The sequence below is a fragment of the Rhinopithecus bieti genome, unplaced genomic scaffold, assembly GCF_001698545.2.
Source record: "Rhinopithecus bieti isolate Rb0 unplaced genomic scaffold, ASM169854v2 scaffold_17275, whole genome shotgun sequence".
Lineage (NCBI taxonomy): Eukaryota > Metazoa > Chordata > Mammalia > Primates > Cercopithecidae > Rhinopithecus > Rhinopithecus bieti.
In genome coordinates this window covers 1,055,036-1,081,078 of record NW_016808908.1, presented here as the reverse complement: position 1 = coordinate 1,081,078, position 26,043 = coordinate 1,055,036, and the positions used below count along the sequence as shown (strand labels likewise).

The following is a 26,043-nucleotide window of genomic DNA, read 5'->3' as shown; positions in this document are numbered from 1 at the left end:
TTGAAATAGCTTAGGTCATGCTGGCTCAGTATGACAAACTCCACTGACAATTCTGTATGTAATACCGGTATGAGTATAGTGTCATGTGGATGCTTAAAATAATAATAAATGACAATCATAAGATGAGTTAAAATTTTTGTGTTTTAAGAAAAAAAAACTCTAAAAGTGAGAAGATAGTTTTGGTTTATAGTCACATACTAAGCACAAGCTTCACATTTGTGTTTGTCTTCACAACAACTAGTCACCAGCACAATAAAACAAATATCAATAATCACCTGAGTATGGTTTCACTGGCATGTCATCCAGTAAGAGGTGTAGGAGCCTCTGGGTATGCGACCGCTGACGATTCAGAGAGGTTACCCTTAGTTCTATTGAGGCAGTTTTCATAAGCCATGACATCTGGTTCAGCATAGATATTTCATATTCTAGAATTTAAACATGCAAATTTTGTTTCCCAGAGTAATAACACAGTATCAAAACAGACTTAAATTCTGTAATTCAACAGATATTTCCCATGTAACAAAGTCAATAATTTATGAAACTCAGCAACATAAAATTTCTCATCTGTAAAATAACAAGAGAAAAAAAAAGATACCAACAAAGAAAAAATAAGCTAGTATAAATCTATGAAAGATGAGCTAAAGTAAATGAAGAGTAAAAGAAAATCAAGTTTTCATTACTGATTTTAATTTCACAAAGATCCCGAGTCTATCGTTTTTTGACACTGATATATAAAACAATATTTTAAAGTAACTTTCAAATACATAAGTCAAAAACTATCATAGTCTGGTTTTGATTTCACAAAACAAATACTTAAGAAAAATTAAACTTAAATTGCATGATTTTATAATACCTCAATTAAGGATGTGGTTTAACATTTAATTAAGGCTGAGAATCACTTATACAGTAGTTTTTATTTTTATTTATTTATGTTTTATTGTTGAGACAGGGTCTCACTCTATTGCCCAGGCTGTACTTGAACTCCTGGCCTTAGTGATCCTCCTGTCTCAGCCTACCTAAGCACTGGGATTACAGGTGTGAGCCACCTGGTCCCACAATAAGAGTTTTTTAATCCAATACTATTTTAATATGCTTGACATTGAAACCCTAAATTGTGATAGTATAAACATAAAATTAACCAAATAACAGTAATACTAATAATAATTTCAAGCGAAGCTAAATGAAGTTTTATAAAACACGTACCATAATAGGTAAGATGTTAATTTTATTTTAATTAGTTAGGTGCAAAAGAGTGTTTCTAAAAGCTTCTTACATAAACAAAATCACAGATCTAAAAATAAGACACTTATGAAAATAAAGTGAAAAACCTCTTGCCATTAGATAGCTCTCAGAGGTCTAACACCATTATGCTAAAAGGTAAATTAAATGCTGACAATTACTAGTAATAGAAATTTGTTTATGGCATGTGTGAGCCCCAATTTCCTAAAACATAAAGATGATACAAGCTAAACTTTTAAAAAACTCAATAGACCAAGACTGTCTGAATATAATCTGAATTCAGAAAACTGTTAAAAGTTGGTCAAAAAGAAAATAAAGTAGAATCCTGATAACACTTCATTAGCCTGAAATAATTGTTAGTCATGTCAATAAACTAAGTTTAAACTGTTTTCTACCATAATTAATTTTCAACTTTTCATTTCAAGACCTGAATTGGTTTCAATACAAACACAAGAAACGAAAGTATATCAGGATTTTTTTTTTCTTTTAAACAGCCTGGGAAGAGAAAATCAGAAATCTCTGTAAAACAATTTTCATTCAAAACCTTTAAATTCCCATTAATTTTCTTATCCCTTCAACACAATCTTTAAATTTTATTTGCTGTAAGAGAATCAAATACCATCCTTGACAGGCTATATTTAAATAAGTTTTTGCCAGCAGTTAAAATATCTTGCTTCTTTGAGCAGAAATTACAAAAGGAACCTAAAATAACAAAGAAACTAAATTATCTGAATTAGAACAGAATTCCCCCAAATATTGTATAAATAAAATAACTTAACATGGAATTACAAATGTGTTCTTATAATAAGTGAAAATAGTGCCCTACCTTTGTTAGAAAATGGTAGATACTGCAACTGGGAAAATAAGAAATCCTGGCTGGTTCTCAAGTACCTCATAGTAGGACCAGACGTATCAGAGCATGCACATAACTGATATATGACCTAAAGCATTAAAGTAAGAAAAATCCCTAAATCAGTCTTTCTGTGTTATACATATTAAGGTAACAAAATATGAACTGAGACCTACTAAGTGAAAAACCAGGGCCCATCAACAACTCAAGTAAAATGAACAAACAGATGCACAAAACAGAAGCTCAGAGTTATGAACAGTCCTTGGCAGCCTAGCTCAAGAAAAATACACTGAAATATAATTGAGTGTTGATGACATTACTACAGAACTATTATTAATATACTTATGAATACATACACATATAGTTAATTAGTAAATTTTAGTATTTTAGCTTAATTATCAGTAGCAGGCCGGGCCTGGTGGCTCACGCCTGTAATCCCAAAACTTTGGGAGGCCGAGGTGGGCAGATTACTTGAGGTCAGGAGTTTGAGACCAGTTTGCTCAACGTGGTGAAACTCCATCTCTATAAACATACAAAAATTAGCCAGGCATGGTGGCGTGTGCCTGTAGTCCCAACTACTTGGGAGGCTGAGGCAGAAGAATCACTTGAACCCGGGAGGTGGAGGTTGCAGTGAGCCAAGATCACGCTACTGCACTCCAGCCTGGTGACAGAGCAAGACCCTGTCTCAAAAAAAAAAAAAAAGGAAAGAAAAAAAATGTATTAGTAGTAAATTACTTGGAAATAACTTCTGAGAACCATACGAGTTATATCTCAACCTCAGGAAGATTAAAATTACCAAAACTAAAGCAAATGCAGAAATTACAAAGAAGATCCATCAATTCCACTAAATAACAATAAACTGAATAAAAATTTAACAAAAAAGAACAGATAAGAGAAAAAAGTTCTTATAGTAAATATAAGAAAAAGTTACTAGTTCTAATGTATATAAAGGTCTCCATTACAGATATGAATAACATAAATATCTAAGTAGGTCAAAGGGTAAAAGACATTTTATGTGAGAAAAGTAAAAGTAGCCCATAATCAAAAATGTCCATCTGTTTTCAGGAATTTAAAAAAAAAAAAAATCAACATGATAATAGGTAGGTACCATATTATAAATCAGCAAAATTTTTTTTTTTTGAGTCAGGGTCTCATTCTGTTACCCAGGTTGGAGTACAGTGGTGCAATCACAGCTCACTGCAGCCTCAACCTCCTGGGCTCAAGCGATCCTCCCAGCTCAACCTCCCGAGTAGCTGGGACTACAGTAATTGCATACCACCATGCGTGGCTAATATGAACATTTATTAGATGTTTTCCATGTACCAGGCACTTTAGACATCTTTATTCTGAGCACTATTGGTACCTAGTATAATTGTTATGACTACTTGTGAATTAAAATCTAAAGTCAAACTCTTCATAGCCTTTGACCCGACAGTCAATCTTCATTATTTTCAGATTCCATATTTGCAAATTCACCTAACATGCTAAAATTTATTTATAATCCCCAAATCGATACTTGCAGTGCTTCCATGGTCCTTCATGTGCAGGAGGTAGAATAGCTACAAACTGCAGTCACCCAACTCTCATGCTCTCAAATGAAGCAATGCTTTTCCTGTTCCAGCTATCATACTATAAAAAGCATCCTTTAAATGGTCTATTTAGTGCCAGTTTTGCATTTTGTGCTTGTTGATTTTGCTGTTTAAAACGGCCCCAAACATAGTACTGAAATGCTGCCTCGTGTTCCTAAGTGCAAAAAGGCTGTGATATGCCTTTTGGATAAAATACTACATTAGATACATTTCATTGAGGCTGAGTTATAGTGCTGCTGGCTATGAGTTTAATGTTAATGAATCAACTACATGAAGTAAGGTATCTTTAAACAGAAACACACATAAAACATGATTATGAATTCATCAGTTGACAAGAATGTTGGAACCAGAAACTTGTAGAAATCCTAGCCTGTATTTTCCACAGGGCCAGTGAATTCACCAATTCAGTGTTCACAATGACTTTATAAAACACAACTACTGTGAATAACAAGAAATGACTATGAACCCTTGTCTGGAAATATATTCTCTCTTTTTTTTTTTTTTTTTGAGATGCAGTCTCGTTCTGTCACCCAGGCTGGAGTGCAGTGGCATGGTCTCAGCTCACTGCTAGCTCCACATCCTGGGTTCACACCATTCTCCCGCCTCAGCCTCCCAAGTAGCTGGGACTACAGGTACCCACCACCACACCTGGCTAATTTTTTGTTTTTGCATTTTTAGTAGAGATGGAGTTTCACCGTGTTAGCCAGGAAGGTCCTGATCTCCTGACCTCGTGATCTACCCGCCTCAGCCTCCCAAAGTGCTGGGATTACAGGTGTGAGCCACCATGCCCGCCTGGAAATATATTCTTAAGAAAAATATAAAACAACCAAAGGTAATTTATTTATTTACAACCTCGCCTCAGTCTCCCAGGTAGCTGGGATTACAGGCACATGCCACAACGCCTGGCTGATTTTTGTTCGCTGGAGCTGAGTAAAAAAAAAAAAACTGGAAACAACCTGAATGTAATTCACATTGTTGCAGCACAGAAAGTTTATACAGAGAGAAGGAGTAAAAAGGGCACAAAATTTCATGTATACTAAATACAACTATAAACAATGTATATACACAAAGAGAAAAGGAGAAGACAAGGGACAGAGTAAGCAGTTCTGCTACAGATGTACATTGACCTTTCAGTTTTGATACTGTTTTGAGATTCTATAAACAAACAAAAACTTAAAAAGCTAATAGTGAACTTCTCAAAACAAAATCAGTTAGGTGTATTATTGGGTAAGTTAAGAAAATGCAAGAAGATACTCTAACATGTGGAAGAAATAACACTATTAGAAGAGAAATGCCGAGCACAGAGAATCACGCCTGTAATCTCAGCACTTTGGGAGGCCGAGGCAGGCGGATCACCTGAGGTAAGGAGTTTGAGACCACCCTGGCCAACATGGGGAAACCCCATCTCCACTAAAAATACAGAAATTAGCCGTGCGTGGTGGCCTGGGGACGCCTATAATCCTAGCTACTTGGGAGACTGAGGCACCAGAATCGCTTGAACCTGGGAGACGGAAGTTGCAGTGAGCCAAGACCACACCACTGCAATCCAGCCTAGGTGACAGAGCAAGACTCTGTCCCCCAACCCCCCTCCCCCACCAAAAAAAGAAGAAGAGGAGGACACAAAAGTGAGTTCAAAAAGCACTGCAAGCCATTTTACTAAGATGTGGCCTATATCCTTCCTGGTTTCCAAGACCAGGTAGAAGAAATCTCTGTTCTTAAAGAGGGCAAAAGCACCAGGCTTGGTCTCAGCTTCTTCACCCAGAAGACTTTGTGTTGCAGGACAAGGAAGGTATCAATAAGGACCATCTCCCTTTCCTACGATCAGATTTATTTAAACTAACAAGCTCTTCTTACTTACAGGTTTAAATTTTTCTTTCTTTTTTTTTTTTTTTGACACGGAGTTCTGATCTGCTGCCCAAGCTGGAGTGCAGTGGCCAGATCTCAGCTCACTGCAAGCTCCGCCTCCCGGGTTCACGCCATTCTCCTGCCTCAGCCTCCGGAGTAGCTGGGACTACAGGCACCCGCCACTTCGCCCGACTAGTTTTTTGTATTTTAGTAGAGACGGGGTTTCACCGTGTTAGCCAGGATGGTCTCGATCTCCTGACCTCGTGATCCGCCCGTCTCGGCCTCCCAAAGTGCTGGGATTACAGGCTTGAGCCACCGCGCCAGGCCTAAATTTTTTTTCTGAAGCAGGGTGAAGTACAAACATATAGGTAAAAGCAGTATATTTAGTTATAAATGGAGCAGTGCTTTCTGTAAACAATGCAGATCTTGACTCATCGGGTCTAAAGTGGGGCCTGAGATTCTGCACTAATAAGCTCCTAGGAGATAAAGCTGATGATACTGGTCTCTGGGCCATATTTGAGTAGCAAGGTCACAGAGCATATGTTATAGTCGGGCGCGGTGGCGCACGCCTGTAATCCCAGCACTCTGGGAGGCTGAAGTGGGTGGATCGCCTAAGGTCAGGAGTTCGAGACCAGCCTGAACAACATGTTGAAGCCCCGTCTCTACTAAAAATACAAAATTAGCCAGGCATGATGGCACATGCCTGTAATCCCAGCTACTTGGGAGGCTGAGGCAGGAGAATCGCTTGAACCTGGGAGATGGAGGTTGCAGAGAGCTGAGATCGCACCACTGCAGTCCAGCCTGGGCAATAGAGTGAGACTCCATCTCAAAAAACAGTAACAGCAACAACAACAACAAAAAACCAGAGAGTATGTTATAAACTGGTAGACTGCTGGTATGGAGATGTTTTCCTTGGCCAGTACAGTGTTCTAAAAATTAGAACAACTTTCACAAAAATTCAGATTTCGAAATCCTTTTAAAATTAATAAATAAAACAAAATTCAGACAATCTGGCCCAACAAATCCTGCACTCTGGCATGGTAAAATAAGCCAGAGTTTAGTAGGAAGGCATGTGCTCTCCAGTTGCCAGATTCTCCCTTCCTCCTGCTCCCTTCTTAATTGGACCCTGGCTTCATTCATTTACTTCACCTGCCATTAGCCTAGGTGTTAAGCTTATCAATTGTTTCTACTTATATATCAAATTCTGTAAATCTGTGCTAATATGTACATCAAATTTGTTCCCCCATTAAGGAAGAATTAATTTTGATTTATAGGAAAACCTAGCTACAGTACTTACAGTGAAGGGATGTTTGGACAGAGGACAGAAAAGATAGCAAAGAATTACAAAAAGAAAACCAGGAGATTAACAAAGAAAAATCTCTATGCCAGTAACACTAAGAGGTTAGTCTCGCTCTGTCGCCCAGGCTGGAGTGCAGTGGCCGGATCTCAGCTCACTGCAAGCTCCGCCCCCCCGGGTTCCCGCCATTCTCCTGCCTCAGCCTCCCGAGTAGCTGGGACCACAGGCGCCGCCACCTCGCCCGGCTAGTTTTTTGTATTTTTTAGTAGAGACGGGGTTTCACCGTGTTAGCCAGGATGGTCTCGATCTCCTGACCTCGTGATCCGCCCGTCTCGGCCTCCCAAAGTGCTGGGATTACAGGCTTAAGCCACCGCGCCCGGCCCTTTTTTTTTTTTTTGAGACAGGGTCTTGCTCTTCCAGGCTGGAGTGTAGTGGTGTGATCTAGGCTCACTGCAAGCTCTGCCTCCCGGGTTCACGTCATTCTCCCACCTCAGCCTCCCGAGTAGCTGGGACTACAGGCGCCTGCCACCACGCCCAGCTAATTTTTGTATTTTTAGTAGAGGCGGGGTTTTACCATGTTAACTAGGATGGTCTCAATCTCCTGACCTCATGATCCGCCATTTCTTATCATAAAAATGTAAATTTAGGATAACAGTTAAATTGAGAAATTAGTCACAGCTTATAAAGCCTAGTTCTTTTTTTTTTTTGAGACAGAGTTTCGCTCTTGCTGCCCAGGCTGGAATGCAGTGGCATGATCTAGGTTCACTGCAACCTCTGCCTCCTGGGTACAAGCAATTCTCCTGCCTCAGCCTCCTGAGGAGCTGGGATTACAGGCGTCCACAACCACGCCCGGCTAATTTTTTTGTATTTTTAGTAGAGATGGGGTTTCATCATGTTGGCCAGGCTGGTCTCGAACTCCTAACCTCAGGTGATCTGCCCACCTTAGCCTCCCAAAGTGCTAGGATTACAAGCGTGAGTCACTGTGCCCAGCCAAGCCTAGTTCTTAAAACACTTATAAAATGAATAAAACAATAAATAAACAAAAATGAACAAGCAAAATGAAAGTTCTCATTATAGTTTACTTATTTATTTATTTTTATTTTTTTAAGACAGTCTTACTTTGCCACCTAGCTGGAGTGCAGTGGCATGATCTCAGCTCACTGCAACCTCTACCTCCTGGGTTCATGTAATTCTCATACCCCAGCCTCCCAAGTAGCTGGGATTACAGGCACACGCCACCACGCCCAGCTAATTTTTATATTTTTAGCAGAGACAAGGTTTTGCCATGTTTCCCAGGCTGGTCGCCAACTCCTGGCCTCAAGTGATCCAGACCACCTCAGCCTCCCAAAGTGCTGGGTTATGGGCATGAGCCACTGTGCCCAAGCCCAGCCCTCTTATAGTTTAAATCTTATTCTGACATCCTACCACCTAACATAGTTGTATACAGGACTTCTTAATTTACTTAGTTATTAAAAAGTGCTTTCTGGCCAGGCACGGTGGCTCATGCCTCTAATCCCAGCACTTTGGGAAGCCGAGGCAGGTGGATTACAAGGTCAAGAGATCGAGACCATCCTGGCCAACATGAAGAAACCCTGTCTCTACTAAAAATACAAAAATTGCTGGACATGGTGGTGCACACTTGTAGTCCCAGTTACTTGGAAGGCTGAGGCAGGAGAGTCGCTTGAACCTGGGAGGCGGAGGGTGCGGTGAGCTGAGATCGTGCCACTGTACTCCAGCCTGGGCGACAGAACAAACTCTGTATCAAAAAAAAAAAAAAAAAAAAAAAAAGTGCTTTCCCAGCCTGGGCAACGTGGCAAAACACCATCTCTACTAAAAACACAAAAATTAGTCAGGCATGGTATGACACACATATAGTACCAGTTACTTGGAAGGCTGAGGTAGAGGATCATCTGATCCAGGGGAGGTTGAGGCTGCGATGAACTGTGATCACACCGCTGCACTCCAGCCTGGGTGACAGTGAGACCCCATCTTAAAAAAAAAAGAGCTTTCACTTACATTCTCATTGAAGTCTCTCAACAGTCCATTTCAGATTGAAAAACTCAGACTCAGAGACGTTTCATGCCATGCCCAAGGTGACTTTGCCTGTCATGGGGTCAGAGATGGGAACCAGAGGTCTTCTGACCCATCAGAAGGAGCTACTTTAAACACAGCACTGTTGAAAAGTTTCTACACTGCTGATAAAATCCATCACAAAATCTATTTCCTCCATTTTTCAAGTGATTAACATAAGATTTGGATCTATAAGATCTTGGGGTTTGTGCTTTATGGATTTTATCCACAAATGAAACGTCAAACTGCTAAATGAACTCATTTCAACTAAGTCCTACTGTTATACTGTCATATCTGTGGTGTACTCATGCACCTGGTGAAGTTTCTTCTATCAAGTACCATAAAACCCGGCTTTCTGTGTACCTGGTAACATAGCTCAGCAAGTTGAGGAGATTCTCGCACTGCCACTGGGCCTGTTCTCCCTTCCGTTCCTTTCTCCAAGATGTTTAGGATGGCGTGAAGGCATGTCCGAGGGCAACCTAACACTCCTACATTAAACCAAAAAGAAATTCAACTTTTCTTTTAGAATTTCTGCATTAAAATCTTAGACTGTCTTTTCAAAAGTTAAATTCTATAAATATATGCTGTACTGTAAACACTCTTTCAAATACTGATATGGAAAATTGATAAAGGCTGATTCTCTATAGCTCAGTTTGTCCAGTTTGTTCTAAGCCCTAAGGACTGACCCATCCATCACCTTACCTTTCATACACTTTTTCTTTGAATGAATTATCCCATGAGCCCAGAATGCAATAAATGACCCCTGGGATACACAAATATGGATGGAAAGAAATGCCTTTATGTCTTAGGCTATACCTGGATCTTGTAGATTTGTAGTACTGACAGGTTTCTTCAATTCAAAGCCCAACAAGTAGAGAGCAAGATTGGGTGGATTGCATTCCAGAGAGGTAATGAGAAGATTCAAGATGTGGATTCTTGTTTCATAACGAATTGCAACTAATTTCTTTTCAAGCTCTGACCCTTAATGCAGAAATCACAAAACAATGGAAAGGTAACGTAAGTCAAATGAAAAATACAAAACTTGTATTCCAAACCTCCATGCTTTCTTTAGATCATTTGCCTGATTATCTATCACATTCATTTCAGATTTATTTAAAGAGGAATCCTAAAAACCTTATAAATTTACAAGTTGAGTACCCTTTATCTGAAATGTGTGGGACTCGAAGTGCTTCAGATTTCAGATTTTTTGAATTTTAGAATATTTGCATTATACAGGTTGAGCATCCCTAATCAAAAAATCCAAAATCCAAAATGAACCAATGAGCACTTCCTTTGAGAGTCAAGTTGGTGGTGCTCACAAGGTTTCAGATTTTATTCTGAATTTTGTATTCTCAACCTGTATTCTAGCAAATTCTCAATTTCTCTTACACCATCACTAAACAGTTAACAATTACAAGTGTTTTCTTTAAATTAAGCATATATAAAAAGTAAAAGAATGCATGTATGCACATTAATCTAAGGCATACCCTCTTCCAGACGTACAAATTCTTCTGCATCTTCACAATCCAAACACTCCACAAATCCAGCCATTAGTTTCTGACTTATACTCTGAAGTAACATGAAGGTAAAAAATGACAAATTATTACAGGTTTCTAAATATTAGAAAACTATGATTGATATATGTATAAACATTCATCCATAAAGAAAATAGGCAAATCTGCTTAGGTATTTATGTTTTAGTTACACTTTTAGTAGAAAACTCAGTGACTTAAGTTGCCATAATTTAGCTCTCTATACAAATAAGAAACAAAAGTTTTATAAATTTATTGATTTCAAAACTTGCTTCCTAATTTTCCTTGATTTCCCAAAGAATCAAGCTAGTTAAAAAAAAAAACACATTAAACTGCTGTTTACTGAGCTCTTCATTATACAGTCAATGTTATGAGATCTTAACTAAAACGTAAAATAAAATTTTCATCTTCTCTCTTTAGAAATGTATTACTTATCACTCGTTTTCTATTTCTGAGCTGATTTTGCCTTTAATAATCTAGGAGGATGTTAAATCAGCAATAATAATTTATACCAAAATCGACCAAAAAAATCAGCATATCAAAAATCTTTAGCATCCCCCGATTATCACATGGTTTCATAAACCTCATCCGTAAGCCACAGATGAGATTTACACTTATGGTGGTTCTCATGCTGGGTGGTACCACCACTCCAAAGGGAACTTAGAAATAAGTGGAGTCATCTAAGTAATCACAACTAGAGGTTACTACTAACAGATAGTGGCATCTAGGGATGCTAAAGGTACTAGATGTGAGGGACTATAACACAAAAGATCTGTGTCATCAACATGCCCGAAGAGTCCCTATTTCAAAATAGAGACTCTGTGAAGGACTACACAACAAAATCCTTCAACGAGGCCAGACACGGTGGCTCATGCCTGTAATCCCAGCACTTTGGGAGACCAAGGTGGGCACACTGCTTGAGCTCTAGAATTCAAGACCAGCCTGGGCAACATGGTAAAACCTTGTCTCTACAAAAAAATACAAAAAAACTAGCTGGGTGTGGTAGCATGCGCCTGTAGGATCGCTTGAGCTGGGGGGCAGAGGCTGCAGTGAGCTGAGATTGTGCCACTGCACTCCAGCCTGGGTGACAGAGCGAGTTCCTGTCTCAAAAGAAGAAAAATAAAAATTCTTCAACTAGCTAAAGCAGTGACTGCCAACATAAAGACAATGGGATGAAATGTTCATACAGAAAAAAAGCAGATTCAGCAATTGTAGCTATTCAGTGAACAGAACTATTATAAATTGAATAAAAAGAGGAACTCCTAAAAACACTCTGCAGTGGGCCGGGCGCGGTGGCTCAAGCCTGTAATCCCAGCACTTTGGGAGGCCGAGACGGGCGGATCACGAGGTCAGGAGATCGAGACCATCCTGGCTAACACGGTGAAACCCCGTCTCTACTAAAATACAAAACTAGCCGGGCGAGGTGGCGGGCGCCTGTAGTCCCAGCTACTCGGGAGGCTGAGGCAGGAGAATGGCGTAAACCCGGGAGGCGGAGCTTGCAGTGAGCTGAGATCTGGCCATTGCACTCCAGTCCGGGCGACAGAGCGAGACTCCGCCTCAAAAAAAAAAAAAAAAAAAAAACACTCTGCAGTGTTATCAAATGAAGTGACACATAGGTGGATCACAAGAAAACCAGTGAAGTAGACAACTTACGACAACGAGATATTCAGAACTGCAGAGGCTCACTCAGAACACAGGCAACTGACAGGTCGGGAGCAGTAAACAAACAAGTTACAGCAAACCTAATAATTTTAAACATGCCTAGAGTAGCAGTGGTCGTGTTAGGCTATACAGCCACATACTATAATACATGCAGTAACACTGCCAATAGCATCATCTTCAAAGATAAGTCATAGCCAAGTTCGTGGATAGGTTTTCACCCATCCTATAGAAATATACTTACTCTTAATGAATTTTTCCACAACCAAGAATATGATTCCTCTATAGACATTATAACTTTCATATATAGTCAAAATGCACAATGCACCAAAAAACAACAACAACAACAAAATCAGTTACCTGGTCATGTGTGAAATCTCCAACCAACTTTATCTGAATATTAGAGTTGCAAGAGATGCAACAGAGGATCTTGGCACTTTCAAAAGCCAATTCTGGATTAGTATTGCCATGATATAGGTATCTTTAAAAAAAGAAAACATTTGAGGAACAGTGATAAAATTTTTGGTGTCTCACTATTCCCAATAAAGAAAATTCAGAACCAGGGCTTCCCCTGCCCATACAGCACTTTGAGGTAAATTAGAAAAAGCTGTCCCCTTCTAAACAGATGCAGTCTGTTAGGGGTTGAATCATGTCCCTGGCCCCAAAATCCTTATGTAAAGTCTGGCTAACCCAGTGACCTCATCTGAAAGTAGGGTCTTTGCATACATAGCCAAAGAAGTTCAGACGAGGTCATTAAGGAGGGCCCTAATAAAATATGACTGGTGTCCTCATAAAAAGGGTAAATTCAGACACAAACATACACACACAGGGAAAATGCCATGCAGCACTGAAAGCAGAGATCAGGGTGATGCTTCTACAAGCCACGGAACGTCAAACCACCAGAAAGCTCAAGTTTTCTGTGACAAGTTTGCTTCCTGTCCAACCCTATCCTCCAAACACCTAGTTTCCCTATAGGAGATAGACAATATTGTCATTTTAGACTTAGAGATTTTGGGTGGGCACGGTGGCTCACATCCGTAATCCCACCACTTTGGGAGGCTGAGGTGGGCAGATTGCTTGAGGTCAGAAGGTTGAGACCAGACTGGCCAATATGGTGAAAGCCCATCTCTACTAAAAATACAAAAATTAGCCAGATGTGGAGGTGCACATCTATAGTCCCAGCTACCTGGGAGGCTGAGGTGGGAGAATCACCTGAGCCTGGGAGGTGAAGGTTACAGTGAGCCAAGACTGCACCACTGCACTCCAGTCTGGGTGACAGAGCGAAATCCTGTCTCCAAAAAAAAAAAAAAGACTTGGATTTTTAGAACATGGAACAGAAGAAATTGTAAAGTTCAGAGTAATTAATATCAGGGTAGCTAGAGAAGGCAAGAGTAAAATGAGGCCAGGCACGGTGGCTCACGTCTATAATCCCAGCAGTTTGGGAGGCTGAGGCAGGCGGATCATGAGGTCAGGAGTTAGAGACCAGCCTGACCAACATGGTGAAACCCCGTCTCTACTAAAACTACAAAAATTAGCCGACCATGGTGGTGCTCACCTGTAATCCCAGCTACTCAGGAGGCTGAGGCAGGAGAATTACTTCAACCCAGGAGGTGGAGGTTGCAGTGAGCTGAGATCATGCCACTCCACTCCACCCTGGGCGACAGAGCGAGACTCCGTCTCAAAAAAAAAAAAAGGAAAATGAGGCAAAAAGAAAAAAAAGTAATGTACTAGATAACTAACCAGATTTGAAAATCAAAGCTAGAATGTCTATTTCATTTCTCTACCTACAAAGGTAACTTACCTGGCAATGTTTACCACATTATCTGCCTTCTTAGTTCTGGGATTAATTCCCTGCAAAAGCTGTTCTAAAGGAGAGACTATTAGAGCCAGTTGACTTTCTCTTAGAAGGTCCATAAAAAGATTTTCCTTTTGCAGAGTAAGATTGAGAAGTGCAAGGCAATGTTGTACTGCTTTCTCCAGGTGTTTTTTCCCTATCAACCAAAAATAAAGTTAGAAAGTTCTAAATTTATCTTAAAAACTCACAGTCAATTCTTGGGAAAACAAGACAAATGACAAGTTTTAGATTTTCAAATCTAGAGAGTTAGACTCTTATTTCCAACTTTCAGCAGCAAAACCTAGAGACTTAAGCTCTCATTGTTTCAAACTTTCAACTCCAACTTCACAAAACCATTCATCTAGGCAAGTTATGGTTATTTTGCAATCCAGAATACTTCCATGGAATGGATTCTCAAGTCACTTCTCCTTTATCTTTTCCCTTATTGTTTAGAGCAATGGTTCTCAGAATGGGGTGATTGAGCCCCAAGGGACATTTGACAATGTCTGGAGGCACTTCTAGTTATCATAACTGGAAATGTGCTACTGGCATCCAGCTTACGATACACAGGACATCATCCACAAAAAAGAATTATTCAGCCCAAAATGTCAATGGTGCCAAAATTGAGAAACTCTGATCTAAAGTAAGACAAAATCATTGTGGAAAATAAAGCAGAAAACAGAAAGAAGGATCACCCATAATCTTACCGACCAAATTTAAAACTGTGGCCTAATTCTTCTTATAGTTTCTTACCTGTATATTCTGACTATACAGTTATTGTTCATATGTTTAGAATCTCTTTTCTCATTTTGATCATAGCCACATTAAGTAAAGGTAATATAGCATCATGGTAAAAAGCATGAGCTCTGGAGCCAAACTGACTAGGTTCAAATCCCAGTTCCCATACTTGCTAGGGAAAGCCAGTGTAACTTCTTTGTATTTCAGCTTCTTTATTTTTTAAATGAAAATAATAAGATCTAACACATTTTTGAATAGATTGAATGCATTAATATATGCAATGTGCTTTTAAAAGAGCCAAATACATAGTAAGCACTCAATAATTAGTGGTAATAATAACAAGTAAAATTTATTGACCACTATGTATCAGGCACTATAGTAAGTGCTTTTTAAAATATTATGGGGAGGGAGAGGGGGCGATGGACAAAAAAGTACTTTAAAGTTGGGGATGTTAAAGATGTTAAAATGATAGAAAAATCACTTTACTTACAAAAGACCCTGCAGTGAAACACAGTTACACTGAGAATCTCTCTGTACTTTAGTCTGTTTTTACTTATGATACACTCTCGTTTAAATGATTCATTGAAAACACCACTTCAGATACAGAGAGAGAATCTTACAGGGAAAAATGACCTCAGAGATCATCTATTTCAAATTCTCAGTTTACAAAAGATGAAAACATCAAAACTGTTTGCAAGACATGAAGACTTTTAAGTATATACCAGGAAAGGGGGCATAGGTGTCAAGCTGCTTAACTCCTTCTTCCAGTAAACTGAGAGCAAGCTCCAACATTGGTGACTCATTCAGCAAATGATACATCAGACTAAATCCAGGTGGCTTATAGGCTATGATTTCTTCTCCTAAATAGAACATAACATATTCCAAGAGATGATGGGTTAGTATTTTTGTCACACCCTTGATTTATATGAAATGTATGAGACTTATAAATTAGATGGCATCTAAATAGATAAAGGCAAGTTTCAATTTAGAAACACAGTAGTAATTCTCCTAAGGGCAAATCTGCATGAAGCAGTTAGTCAACTATTCTGTTAACTCATTAAAGAAACTGTAATGCAGTGTTCTTGATCTTCCATTCAATAATTTTTTCTCTTGAACAGAAAAATTAAAATGATTAAAACAATGAAACAAAAGATTAAATTCTAATTTAAAAGTATAATTTTAAATGTATGTATCACATAGCCATAATTTATAAATTATAAATAATTGATACCTTATTTGAAAGTGACAGAATTAAATTACCTTGTAGTTCCACAAACTGGTCTACAAAATCTTCAAGCTGAGGCTCATAATCTCTGAGCAATTTATAAAACACCTCCAAAACCACCTCAGCAACTTCCCACTATAGAAAGATACAAATATGTCAACAACAATAAAACAGACCAAGGTGGTGGCCTTGCAAGGCTTTTCCCTCTTTCCCTTCTTTTTCCAGTAAATGAGTGAAGTTTCTTATCTACTTTATTCACTTAGGCTAAGCAATATAGAAATCCCAATTCATTTTGCTTTATTTTGCTAAAAGATAATGAACTGGCTCATTTTCAAGGTAACGTATTTTAATTCATTATTCTTAAAGATATATTTTATAGGAGATGTTTGGAATTCATTAATACATTGACAACATTTAGTATCTAGTCATAGTCAATTTATAATTAAACATCAAATTTGGACACTTTTCTTTTTTTTGTTGTTGTTTTTTTTTTTTTTTGAGACGGAGTCTTGCTCTGCCACCCAGGCTGGAGTGCAGTGGCCGGATCTCAGCTCACTGCAAGCTCCGCCTCCCGGGTTTACGCCATTCTCCTGCCTCAGCCTCCCGAGTAGCTGGGACTACAGGCGCCCGCCTCGTCGCCCGGCTAGTTTTTTGTATTTTAAGTAGAGACAGGGTTTCACCGTATTAGCCAGGATGGTCTCGATCTCCTGACCTCGTGATCCGCCCGTCTCGGCCTCCCAAAGTGCTGGGATTACAGGCTTGAGCCACCGCACCCGGCCGACACTTTTCAAGTGCCAAATATTTCACATTTTCTCTAAGAAGCTCGGCTGCATGGAATCTGAGAAATCATCTCATCTAAACTCCCCATAAGTGAAGCAAGTGAAGCTCAAAGCAGTGAATGAATTCCCCAAGACCATAAAGTCTGGCAGCAAACAGGCTGAAAGTCGAGCCCAGGCTTCTTGTTCTTAGACCAGGGTTCCATCCATGGCTATAGTCAAAGAAGGTAAGAAGACACAATCGCTGGTAGGCTTGCCCCAAATAATTCCATTATCGCCTTCTTGTTCAAAATGTATTTAAAAGCTATGTACCAGTAAAGAAAAATACCTATGCCAAAAAAATTATATACAACCGCATTGCCAGTAAAATTAAAACTTTGCTTAAAAAATCCACTACATAGAATTTTAATAAGACTGTGTTGGTCACTGTAGACAGGGTGGTTTTTTGAATTACTATTTTAAAATTATTATTTCCACTGCACATTAATTGTATCAAGGCTGAGTTAGAAAATGGGACTATAAAGTGACTTTTTCATTATTTTTATATTATTCACTGTTCTGCAGTTTCCAAAATTTTCAAAAAAATTTATTTAAATAAAAAAGGCATATTACCACATAATAATGGATTTAGGACCGGTAAACATACTGATTGCCTCTAACACCTTGTTATGTATCTCAATCCAAAGCACTGTTTGTGTGAGCAGCTAGTGTCCTAAAATAGTCATATACATTAAGAACACTTTCAAGTACAACAAATTCACAAAATTGAGGGAAAATTTTTTAGAGTAAGTTGGGGTGGAACTGAAAGAATGGCAGCTAGGGAAAAGCAGCAACACTTGAAGTGTGGCTCTGCATGGGTGAAAAGTGATGGCATCTGGAGAGAATATGGCTGACTAATGCTCTAAACACTCAGATCACAATGATCTTTTTAAGAAAAAGCATATAAGGCATTTAAAGCAACTGTAAAAAAAGTACCAGAACATTTCGATGAAATGAGTGCTGTAATTATCAGCACTCATTATTCATCTGAAATGACTTTATTCGTGAGGCATGGTTGCTGTTATTGTTTTCTTCCCATCAGGAAATATATGTCAACAAAGTAGTTCTAGAGCTAAATTTATACTCCATCTCAGCGTTCATTTTTACAACCTGGCAAGCCAAAATTCTAATGCAATTGATAAAAAAAAGAACTTCAATTATTTGTGTCTAAATATCAAAAAAAAGCTATATCCAATGACAGGTCAGTGAATAAACTATGCTAGATACAAGTAATAGGTTTTATGCAGTTACTAAAAAGACTATTTTCTTTTTTTTTTTTTTTGAGACAGAGTCTTGATCTGTCACCCAGGCTGGAATGCAGTGGTGTGGTCTCGGTTCACTGCCAGCTCCACCTCCCGGGTTCACGCCATTCTCCTGCCTCAGTTTCCCGAGAAGCTGGGACTACAGGCGCCCGCCACCATGCCCAGATAACTTTTTTGTATTTTTAGTAGAGATGGGGTTTCACCATGTTAGCCAGGATGGTATTGATCTCCTGACCTTGTGATCCACCCGCCTTGGCCTCCCAAAGTGCTGGGATTACAGGTGTGAGCCACCGCACCCAGCCTAAAAAGGCTATTTTCAAAGAATATCCTAGGACATGAAAAAAAATCCCCATGATGCTAAGTGGATAAAAAAGAAATACAAAGTAATATAACTAATTATCTCAAATGTTAATTAAGTGTACAGGCATAAGAAAGACTAAAAGTCGTTATTCTTCCTTTGGCAACAAAATTAAGGATGATATAATTTCTTATAGATATATAAAACACACCACATATATTATACACACAGGATACATAAATATATATAGTAATATATATATATTTTTTTTTTTTTTTTTTCCAAGGATGAGTCGAGTCTCGCTCTGCCGCCCAGGCTGGAGTGCAGTGGCATGATCTCGGCTCACTGCAACCTCTGCCTCCCCGGTTCAAGCAATTATCCTGCTTCAGCCTCCTGAGTGGCTGGGATTACAGCTGTGCAGCACCATGCCCAGCTAATTTTTCTATTTTTGTAGAGACAGCGTTTCACCAGTTTGGTCAGGCTGGTCTGGAACTCCTGACCTCAAGTGATCTACCCGTCTCGGTCTCTCAAAGTGCTGGAATTACAGGCGTAAGCCACTGTACCTGGCCATTTTCTTTTATTTTTTATATTTTCCTAATTTCTCCAAATTTGCATTAACTAAATTATGTTTATCGTCATTAATACAACACAAAAAAACCCAACAGGGTCAAAAACAGCCAACTACCAAAATAAAGCAGAAATGTTCCTATAAGATACAACCAAGAATATTATTTAAGGTTAATAAACAGTATTATAGACTAACGTGAATTACATCAGAACCTAGAAGAGTCTCTTACATAGCTTAGTGGTTATGAGCTTGGATCTGGAATCAGAGTCCTAGGTTCAAATCCTGGTCCTGGACCTTAGGCAAGTTCCTTAACCTTGCTAAGCCTCCATCTGTAAAATGGGAATATTAAATAGTACCTGCCTCATGGTAATATTGGAATTATATAAAATGATATATATAAGCTCAGTGGTTAGTGTCTTGCAACTAGAGCAAATGTGTCATAAAGATCAGTGCTCCCTCAGCCTCCATCCATGGCAGACATGCCTAAACGATTATAATACTCCTTCCCCCTAAGCCAATACTCCACAACCCAGTGCCACTAATCAATAGAAACTGGTGTGCAAGTTTAAACTTATTTCAATCCCTAACCTAAACCATTCCAATTAGCAGTAGTAGTGTGTTTCCAACAAATGTGACACTTTTTGTTCCATTTTAGTCAAAAAGGATCTGAATATGAACTCCTATCGATTAGATTACTGATGACTAATGTCAGTGCTTGGGTTTTCATGACCAAATTTATTTTGTAGTGCACATAAACTAATCAGACCATAGATATTTCAAAATAAAGACTGTGAATTTTACTCCCTTTCAAAAGCTAACACGAATTTAGCACCATATACTTTTGATAAAAGAAAAGCAGGAAATGCGTAAGGAGATAAAGTTTTTCTCTGAACATAACCTTTTCAGCTGCTCTCCGGTAAGCTCTCGTACGGAATCGCAGAAACACAGAGTCTCTAAGGAACTGCAAATAAGGGTCAAAGCCAGGGGGCCGCAGTCCAGCACCCAAATTAGAAGGAAATGAGCTCTCCACCAGGGTACTAATAAGCTGGCAAAAGGCCCGAGTCAACGGGTATTCTTCACACCGGGATTCTATTTCATTTAGTTCAACCTTCCAAATAAAAAGAAAGAAAACATGGTAATAAAAACTATTAGCTATGAAGTGCAGAGTATTATGCAGACATTAACTTATTAATAGTGCTAACTCACACCAAAAGACATAACAGATATTTCTGTTTTTCATTTAGAGGAAAAGATAAAAAAGTATTATATGAATCCAGATGAGTCAGATGGAAGAACTCCAAATTCCCACTTATTGTCCCCAAACTTGAATTAAAAACAGAAATCTTTAATGTTTCTTTTAAAAGAGAGGGAGAATTAGAGAGAAAAGAAAACAATTCTCATCTCAGGTTGACTCAAGTAATCTAATTAAACTGAGTTAAAATCAAGAACTTTCCATTTGGATGGCTGCCATGTAACATCCTTTTCTAACTCTGAAACACTAAATATTGTGGTTCCTTTTATTAAAAGTTTCATCTCTATTTCAACACTGATTAGAAAACCCTTCAAATAAAATACATTAAATTTGAAAATTATGGAAACGTAAAAGGGTAAGAGTGATTCATAGACTTATCATTACATGCATGAATGAATTAGCATTTAAACTAAAAGGAAAACTTTACCTCAATACCAATAGCTTGCCTCTGGCTTGGAATCCTCACGGTCTGCAATATCTTAAAATAGTAAGAAGTAGATGTCAGAAGCACTCCTCATTCATCAATGAATATTAGTGGCTTTGCAATATAATAGTCACATATCTCACCCACTGGACCCACAGATCTCACAATGTCCATCAAAATGACAATCAATTAGTCCCTGGATGGACTTTCATTAGCAGTTCTGTCAGGTTGCGATAGAACTTTTGACTGCCTGGGGTTCTGAAAATTGGTAGTTTCTAAGAGCACACAAGACTTCTCAGCAAATTTCCTCTCAGATATTCTAGGAAATGAATCTTTAAAAAGGATTTACGGGATGAAATCTCACCAGTGTTCAAGATACTGGACTGTTAACTAATCCTACTGATGGCACAAAAAACCCAAAAAGTAAACTTTTTTTTCTTTTTCCTTTTTTTTTTTCTTTTGAGACAGACTCTCGCTCTGTCGGCCAGGCTGGAGTACAGAGGCATGATCTCGTCTCACTGCAACCTCTGTCTCCTGGGCTCAAGCAATTCTCCTGCTCAGCTTCCCAAGTAGCTGGGATTACAGGCATGTGTCACCATACCCAGTTAATTTTTTTTTTTTTGTATTTTTAGTAGAGACAAGGTTTCACCATGTTGGCCAGGCTGTTCTCAAACTTCTGACCTCAGGTGATCCGCCCGCCTTGGCCTCCCAAAGTGCTGGGATTACAGGTGTGAGTCACTGTGCCCAGCCAACAAACTTCTTAAGAACGGGTTTGTTAAAGGAGGCTGAAGTTTTGACTTAAGATGTCCTGTCCAGACCTTGATATGGGCCTAAGTAGTTTACGGTATAATAAATAATGCTACTGTCATGATACTTTACTTTCTTGCAAATCAAAAGTATACTAATTAGGTAGAATCCTTCAAAAACAATAGTGTTGCTCTAAGGATACAAATGTCTAAACCCAATCACATTTGATTTCAGGTGTAAAGAAGCACTAAGCCTGTAAGACACTAGTAAGTATTGGAACACTCAGGAATCAAAAGGTAAAGTATCAATAGTAAGCCAAAAGTTACTCAGCCTCTCAGCAAACCCCAACTCCGTTAATTATTATGTCAACAAAGTATCAATAACATCTTCAGGATACATATGTTAGAAAATAATCTAGAGTATTTCACTGCTTCAAAATGGTTGCTTCCGGCTGGGCGTGGTGGCTCACGCCTGTAATCCCAGCACTTTGGGAGGCCGAGGCAGGCAGATCACCTGAGGTTGGGAGTTCAAGACCAGCCTAACCAACATGGAGAAACCCCGTCTCTACTAAAAATATAAAATGAGCCAGGTGTGGTGGTGCATGCCTGTAATCCCAGCTACTTAGGAGGCTGAGGCAGGAGAATCGCTTGAATCCAGGAGGTGGAGGTTGCAGTGAGCCAAGATCACACCATTGCACTGCAGCCTGGGCAACAAGAGCAAAACTCCGTCTTAAAAAAAAAAAAAAAAATTTTGCCTCTATGAATAATGAGTTAGAATCTCAGGGTCTCTTTAGTTGTATTACTTCCAAGACAGATATACATATCCCACCTAACCATTTTCCTAGAGATACGTCTATAAAGCACATCCATATTTTCCTTTTTTATTTTATCACATATAAAATAATTATACCTGATAGAAAATTTTTAACGGAGCTTATCTTTAGAGAAAAGAATGTTAATAATTTTGAAGTTAAGGAGACTTTAAACATTATATCATCCATTTACTTCCCCACATCAGCAAAGGTGCATCAGGGTACAGAAGTCAAAAAATCCAACTGTCACATTCCCATTCTGCCCAAAGTTAAGTTTATGGTCCTGGAAATAAACCTTCATAAACACCAATAAAAAGTATTCTAAATGCTGTTAAAATGTCTCTGCAGGCTAGGTGTGGTGGTTCACACCTGTAATCCCAGCACTTTGGGAGGCCAAGGAGGGCAGATCACTTGAAGCCAGGAGTTCAAGACCTGCCTGGACAACATGGCAAAACCCCATCTCTACTAAAAATACAAAAATTAGCAGGGCATGGTAGCGCAAGCCTGTAATCCCAGCTACTCAGGGGGCTGAGGCACAAGAACCACTTGAATCCGGGAGGTGGAGGCTGCAGTGAGCTGAGATCACACAACTGCACTCACTCCATCCTTGCCAACAGAGCGAGACCCTGTCTTAAAAAAAAAAAAATTACGTGCAAACTTGACAGTTACACCTGCCCTTTAATGGAAAAACAACCCCAGTGACCATGTGGCTATATAGAGATACTTCACTCTTCTGGTATAGGGCAGGAAAGAGCAGATAAGAAAAACAAACATTCCCCACATTTAATGAGTGCAGGTGACTTGTGAGGGCTTACATCAGCCTGGTTTAAAGACAGAGTGGAGGAATTCTGTCCATCTAGTAATATCTTATAGACATTGAAAAATAAGGTCTTCAGAGAGGTACAGTACATGAAGAACCAATCTCTGGTAACCTAGTGAAGTTATCAACCAAACTAAGAAAAAAACCCAAGTCTATTAGTTTCTGTTGCTATGCTCAGTCCCTAAACGGTAACTCTAGTGGGGATGTTCATGATGTACTATAAATTCCAATCGAATGCTCTTGCTTCTACGGGATTATCAAGCCCAACTTTCCACATTGGGATAATATAAATATGGGACTTCAGAGCCCTACCTGAGTGTATTCCAATGACTGCCAGAGGGAAGCAGCAATTTCAGGAGATTTTCCAAAAGCTGCGAGTGTCTTCAGTAGCTCAGCTTTTAGGACAGGGGGAATACTGCATTGGAGGAGTCCCAGAATCACCACAACAGGGGTCCACTGAGGGTGTTCACAGAGTGCCAAGCGAGCATTTTCACTCTAAGAATTGACACAAAAAGAACAAGACTTTCCATTTTTAAAAGTTAAGAAAATGACCAGCAATCATCTAAATTGCTATCATTTATACTGAGTCCTCATAGGTTTAATATATACTAAAACAAAAATAAGCCTATCATTTATGTTTGAAGTCTACCAACACATCAAATCAGGTCACTCATTCATTCAAAGTAAAAAACTGGAGGAGAAATAGACTTTGTAGAATTACTTTTGCAGTTTCAAGTATGAGAAATAATACAAACAGAGATAAATGGTCTGCAAGGGTTGGATAAATCTTACCTAGGCATCTTAAATCCTTTCTGGAACAATATATTATACTGTAATATAAAGTATGAATGAAAAAAAATCTTGTCCTTTTTTCAAAAAAAAATGGAGATATACAGTATCAAGTATCATAACTTTTTTTCATTTTTAGTTGATATGTAATAACTATATATTTATGGGTACAGAGTCATATTTTGATACATGATACAATATGTAATGATCAAATCAGGGTAATTAGGATATCCATCAGCTAACATTTCTCATTTCTTTGGTTGGGAACATTCAAAATCCTCTCTTCTGGCTTTTGAACATATACAATAAATTACTGCCAGTTATATTCACCTTGTAGTGCCATAGAACACTAGAACTTTCTTCTTCTCTGTGTGTAACTTTGTATGTTAACTAACCTTTCCCTATCCTCCCCTCCCATCTCCATTTTAATTCAGTGAGAAACAGTTAATAACTGACATTTTGATGCCTAATAATGTTAAGTACTATTAGAAAAGCCAAAAACTTAGAAGTTCCTATTCCTACCCTTCAGAGAGAATGTCAGACTATTCTAGTGAACAACAGACATAACTAAAAGATATTTCCGAGTTGGGAAATTACATACAGTCATGAAAATAATGTTTTTTACAAAGACCAATTTGGTAGTGGCAGGTAAAATGGTTTGGCATAAGGAGAGGAAAAATAATTCAGTAAATAACTTTTAATTACAATATTCTTTATGTATACACACATAAATGCACACATATACCTCTACACCTATGCTGGAAACCTAGAAGCATATGCATCCAACAACCGGTTCTAATTTGCCCTTCTGACTATTTTCTTTCAGGCTCAGGCTATTATTTTTATACTAAGATTATGCCAATGAGCAGGGCTACCATAACTTACACCCTCTAGAAATCAAAAAACAAAAAACTTAAGGGCAGAATGCTATATATCTGTCTATCTATATAGGCTAAGTTTATTACTCTTAAATTAAAAGAAAATGTTTGGGGCTCTTAAAATGCTACTGTGCTATAATAAAAATAAAATTATGCTGAGGATGAGTTACCTACCCAAGTAATGATGGTAGATGTGAGCTGCAAAAAAGCAATCAATCCGTCTTGCTCCTTCTGGGTGATGCCACGGGAAGGAAGGTGACGGTACTGAACGCTATCTGCACTTGGAAGATCCTTCCGAAGGTGTTCATGGTAAAGCATCAAGGAGTGAAAGAAATGTTCCCAGGAAACAGGACTGCCACCTGCTCCCTGAATATTTTCAACTATAAAGAAAAACAGCACAGAATTTTCTTTAAAAAACATCTAAGCATTTGCTGGGAAATGGAGAGAAAATTAATTTAAAACAAACTTTTTTGAGACAGGTTTTCACTCTGTCACCCAGGCTGGAGTGCAGTGGGGCAATCTCGGCTCACTGCAACCTCTACTCCCCAGGTTCAAGCAATTCTCCTATCTCAACCTCCCAAGTAGCTGAGATTACAAGCGTGCACCACAACGCCCTGCTAATTTTTGTCTTTTTGGTAAAGACAGGGTTTCACCATGTTGGCCAGGCTGGTCTCGAACTCCTGACCTCAAGCGATCTGCCTGCCTCGGCCTCCCAAAGTGCTGGGATTACAGGCATGAGCCACTGCACCCAGCCTAAAACCATAAACTTTGTTTGCCTTTGTCTTAGCACAAAGGCGATCTTTGTCCTGGATTAAGTAATGTGCTGAGGGTTAGAATCCCTCTGTGAGAATCCCTCTGTGCTGAGGGTTAGAATCCCTCTGTGAGCTAGAACTCTGGATTAATTTTTCCTCTGGATTAACTTTTACTGAAGAAAGGGGCTACTGCCCATGTAAATGAAAGGTAATTTACTTTGGATGTCAGTTACCTACTTCACATCCAGGAGAGTTCTCTGTGCTCTCATGTAACTAACTGTATAGGGCTGCTTTTTCCCACAGAATAATTCGCAAATGTTGAGCTTGAATTCCCAAAGAAAGAGGTAACTACAGTCTTAATTTGTGAATTACACTACTCCATTGCCTACCAGGCATCAGAAGCAAAAGCACAGCACACAAGACTGGCAGGTTTGACAAAGTAGTCATAACACTGGCTTTGGAGCCAAGCCGACTTCAGCTCCCATCATGGCTCCCCAAATAGCTGTGATGTTGGGTAAATTCCTTAACTTCTCTAAACCTGTTTCTTCACATGTAAAGATAAAAATATCTACCTAACAAAGCAGACGCTTAATTTCTTTTCCCTTTTACAGTGTTTTTGGTCTAACTAAACCAGTCTGATAATCAAATAAGAAAATTGGGCCGGGCGCGGTGGCTCAAGCCTGTAATCCCAGCACTTTGGGAGGCCGAGACGGGCGGATCACGAGGTCAGGAGATCGAGACCATCCTGG

General features: G+C 38.9%; 1 protein-coding gene across 3 annotated transcripts in view; it reads right to left on the bottom strand.

Annotated features, from left to right (window-relative positions):
* NUP205 (nucleoporin 205) overlaps nt 1-26,043 on the bottom strand; it is an 81,292-nt gene that overhangs the window by 36,170 nt on the left and 19,079 nt on the right. For all 3 annotated transcript variants that reach the window (XM_017887734.1, XM_017887735.1, XM_017887736.1), the window contains 13 exons: nt 24,717-24,922; nt 23,188-23,370; nt 20,501-20,551; nt 19,720-19,929; nt 15,914-16,013; nt 15,376-15,513; nt 13,883-14,072; nt 12,442-12,562; nt 10,378-10,459; nt 9,707-9,871; nt 9,254-9,378; nt 2,066-2,180; nt 276-425 (listed from right to left, as the gene is read on the bottom strand). In XM_017887734.1, coding sequence (XP_017743223.1) covers nt 276-425; nt 2,066-2,180; nt 9,254-9,378; nt 9,707-9,871; nt 10,378-10,459; nt 12,442-12,562; nt 13,883-14,072; nt 15,376-15,513; nt 15,914-16,013; nt 19,720-19,929; nt 20,501-20,551; nt 23,188-23,370; nt 24,717-24,922 — 1,836 coding nt within the window. The remainder of the gene's footprint in view (nt 1-275; nt 426-2,065; nt 2,181-9,253; nt 9,379-9,706; nt 9,872-10,377; nt 10,460-12,441; nt 12,563-13,882; nt 14,073-15,375; nt 15,514-15,913; nt 16,014-19,719; nt 19,930-20,500; nt 20,552-23,187; nt 23,371-24,716; nt 24,923-26,043) is intronic.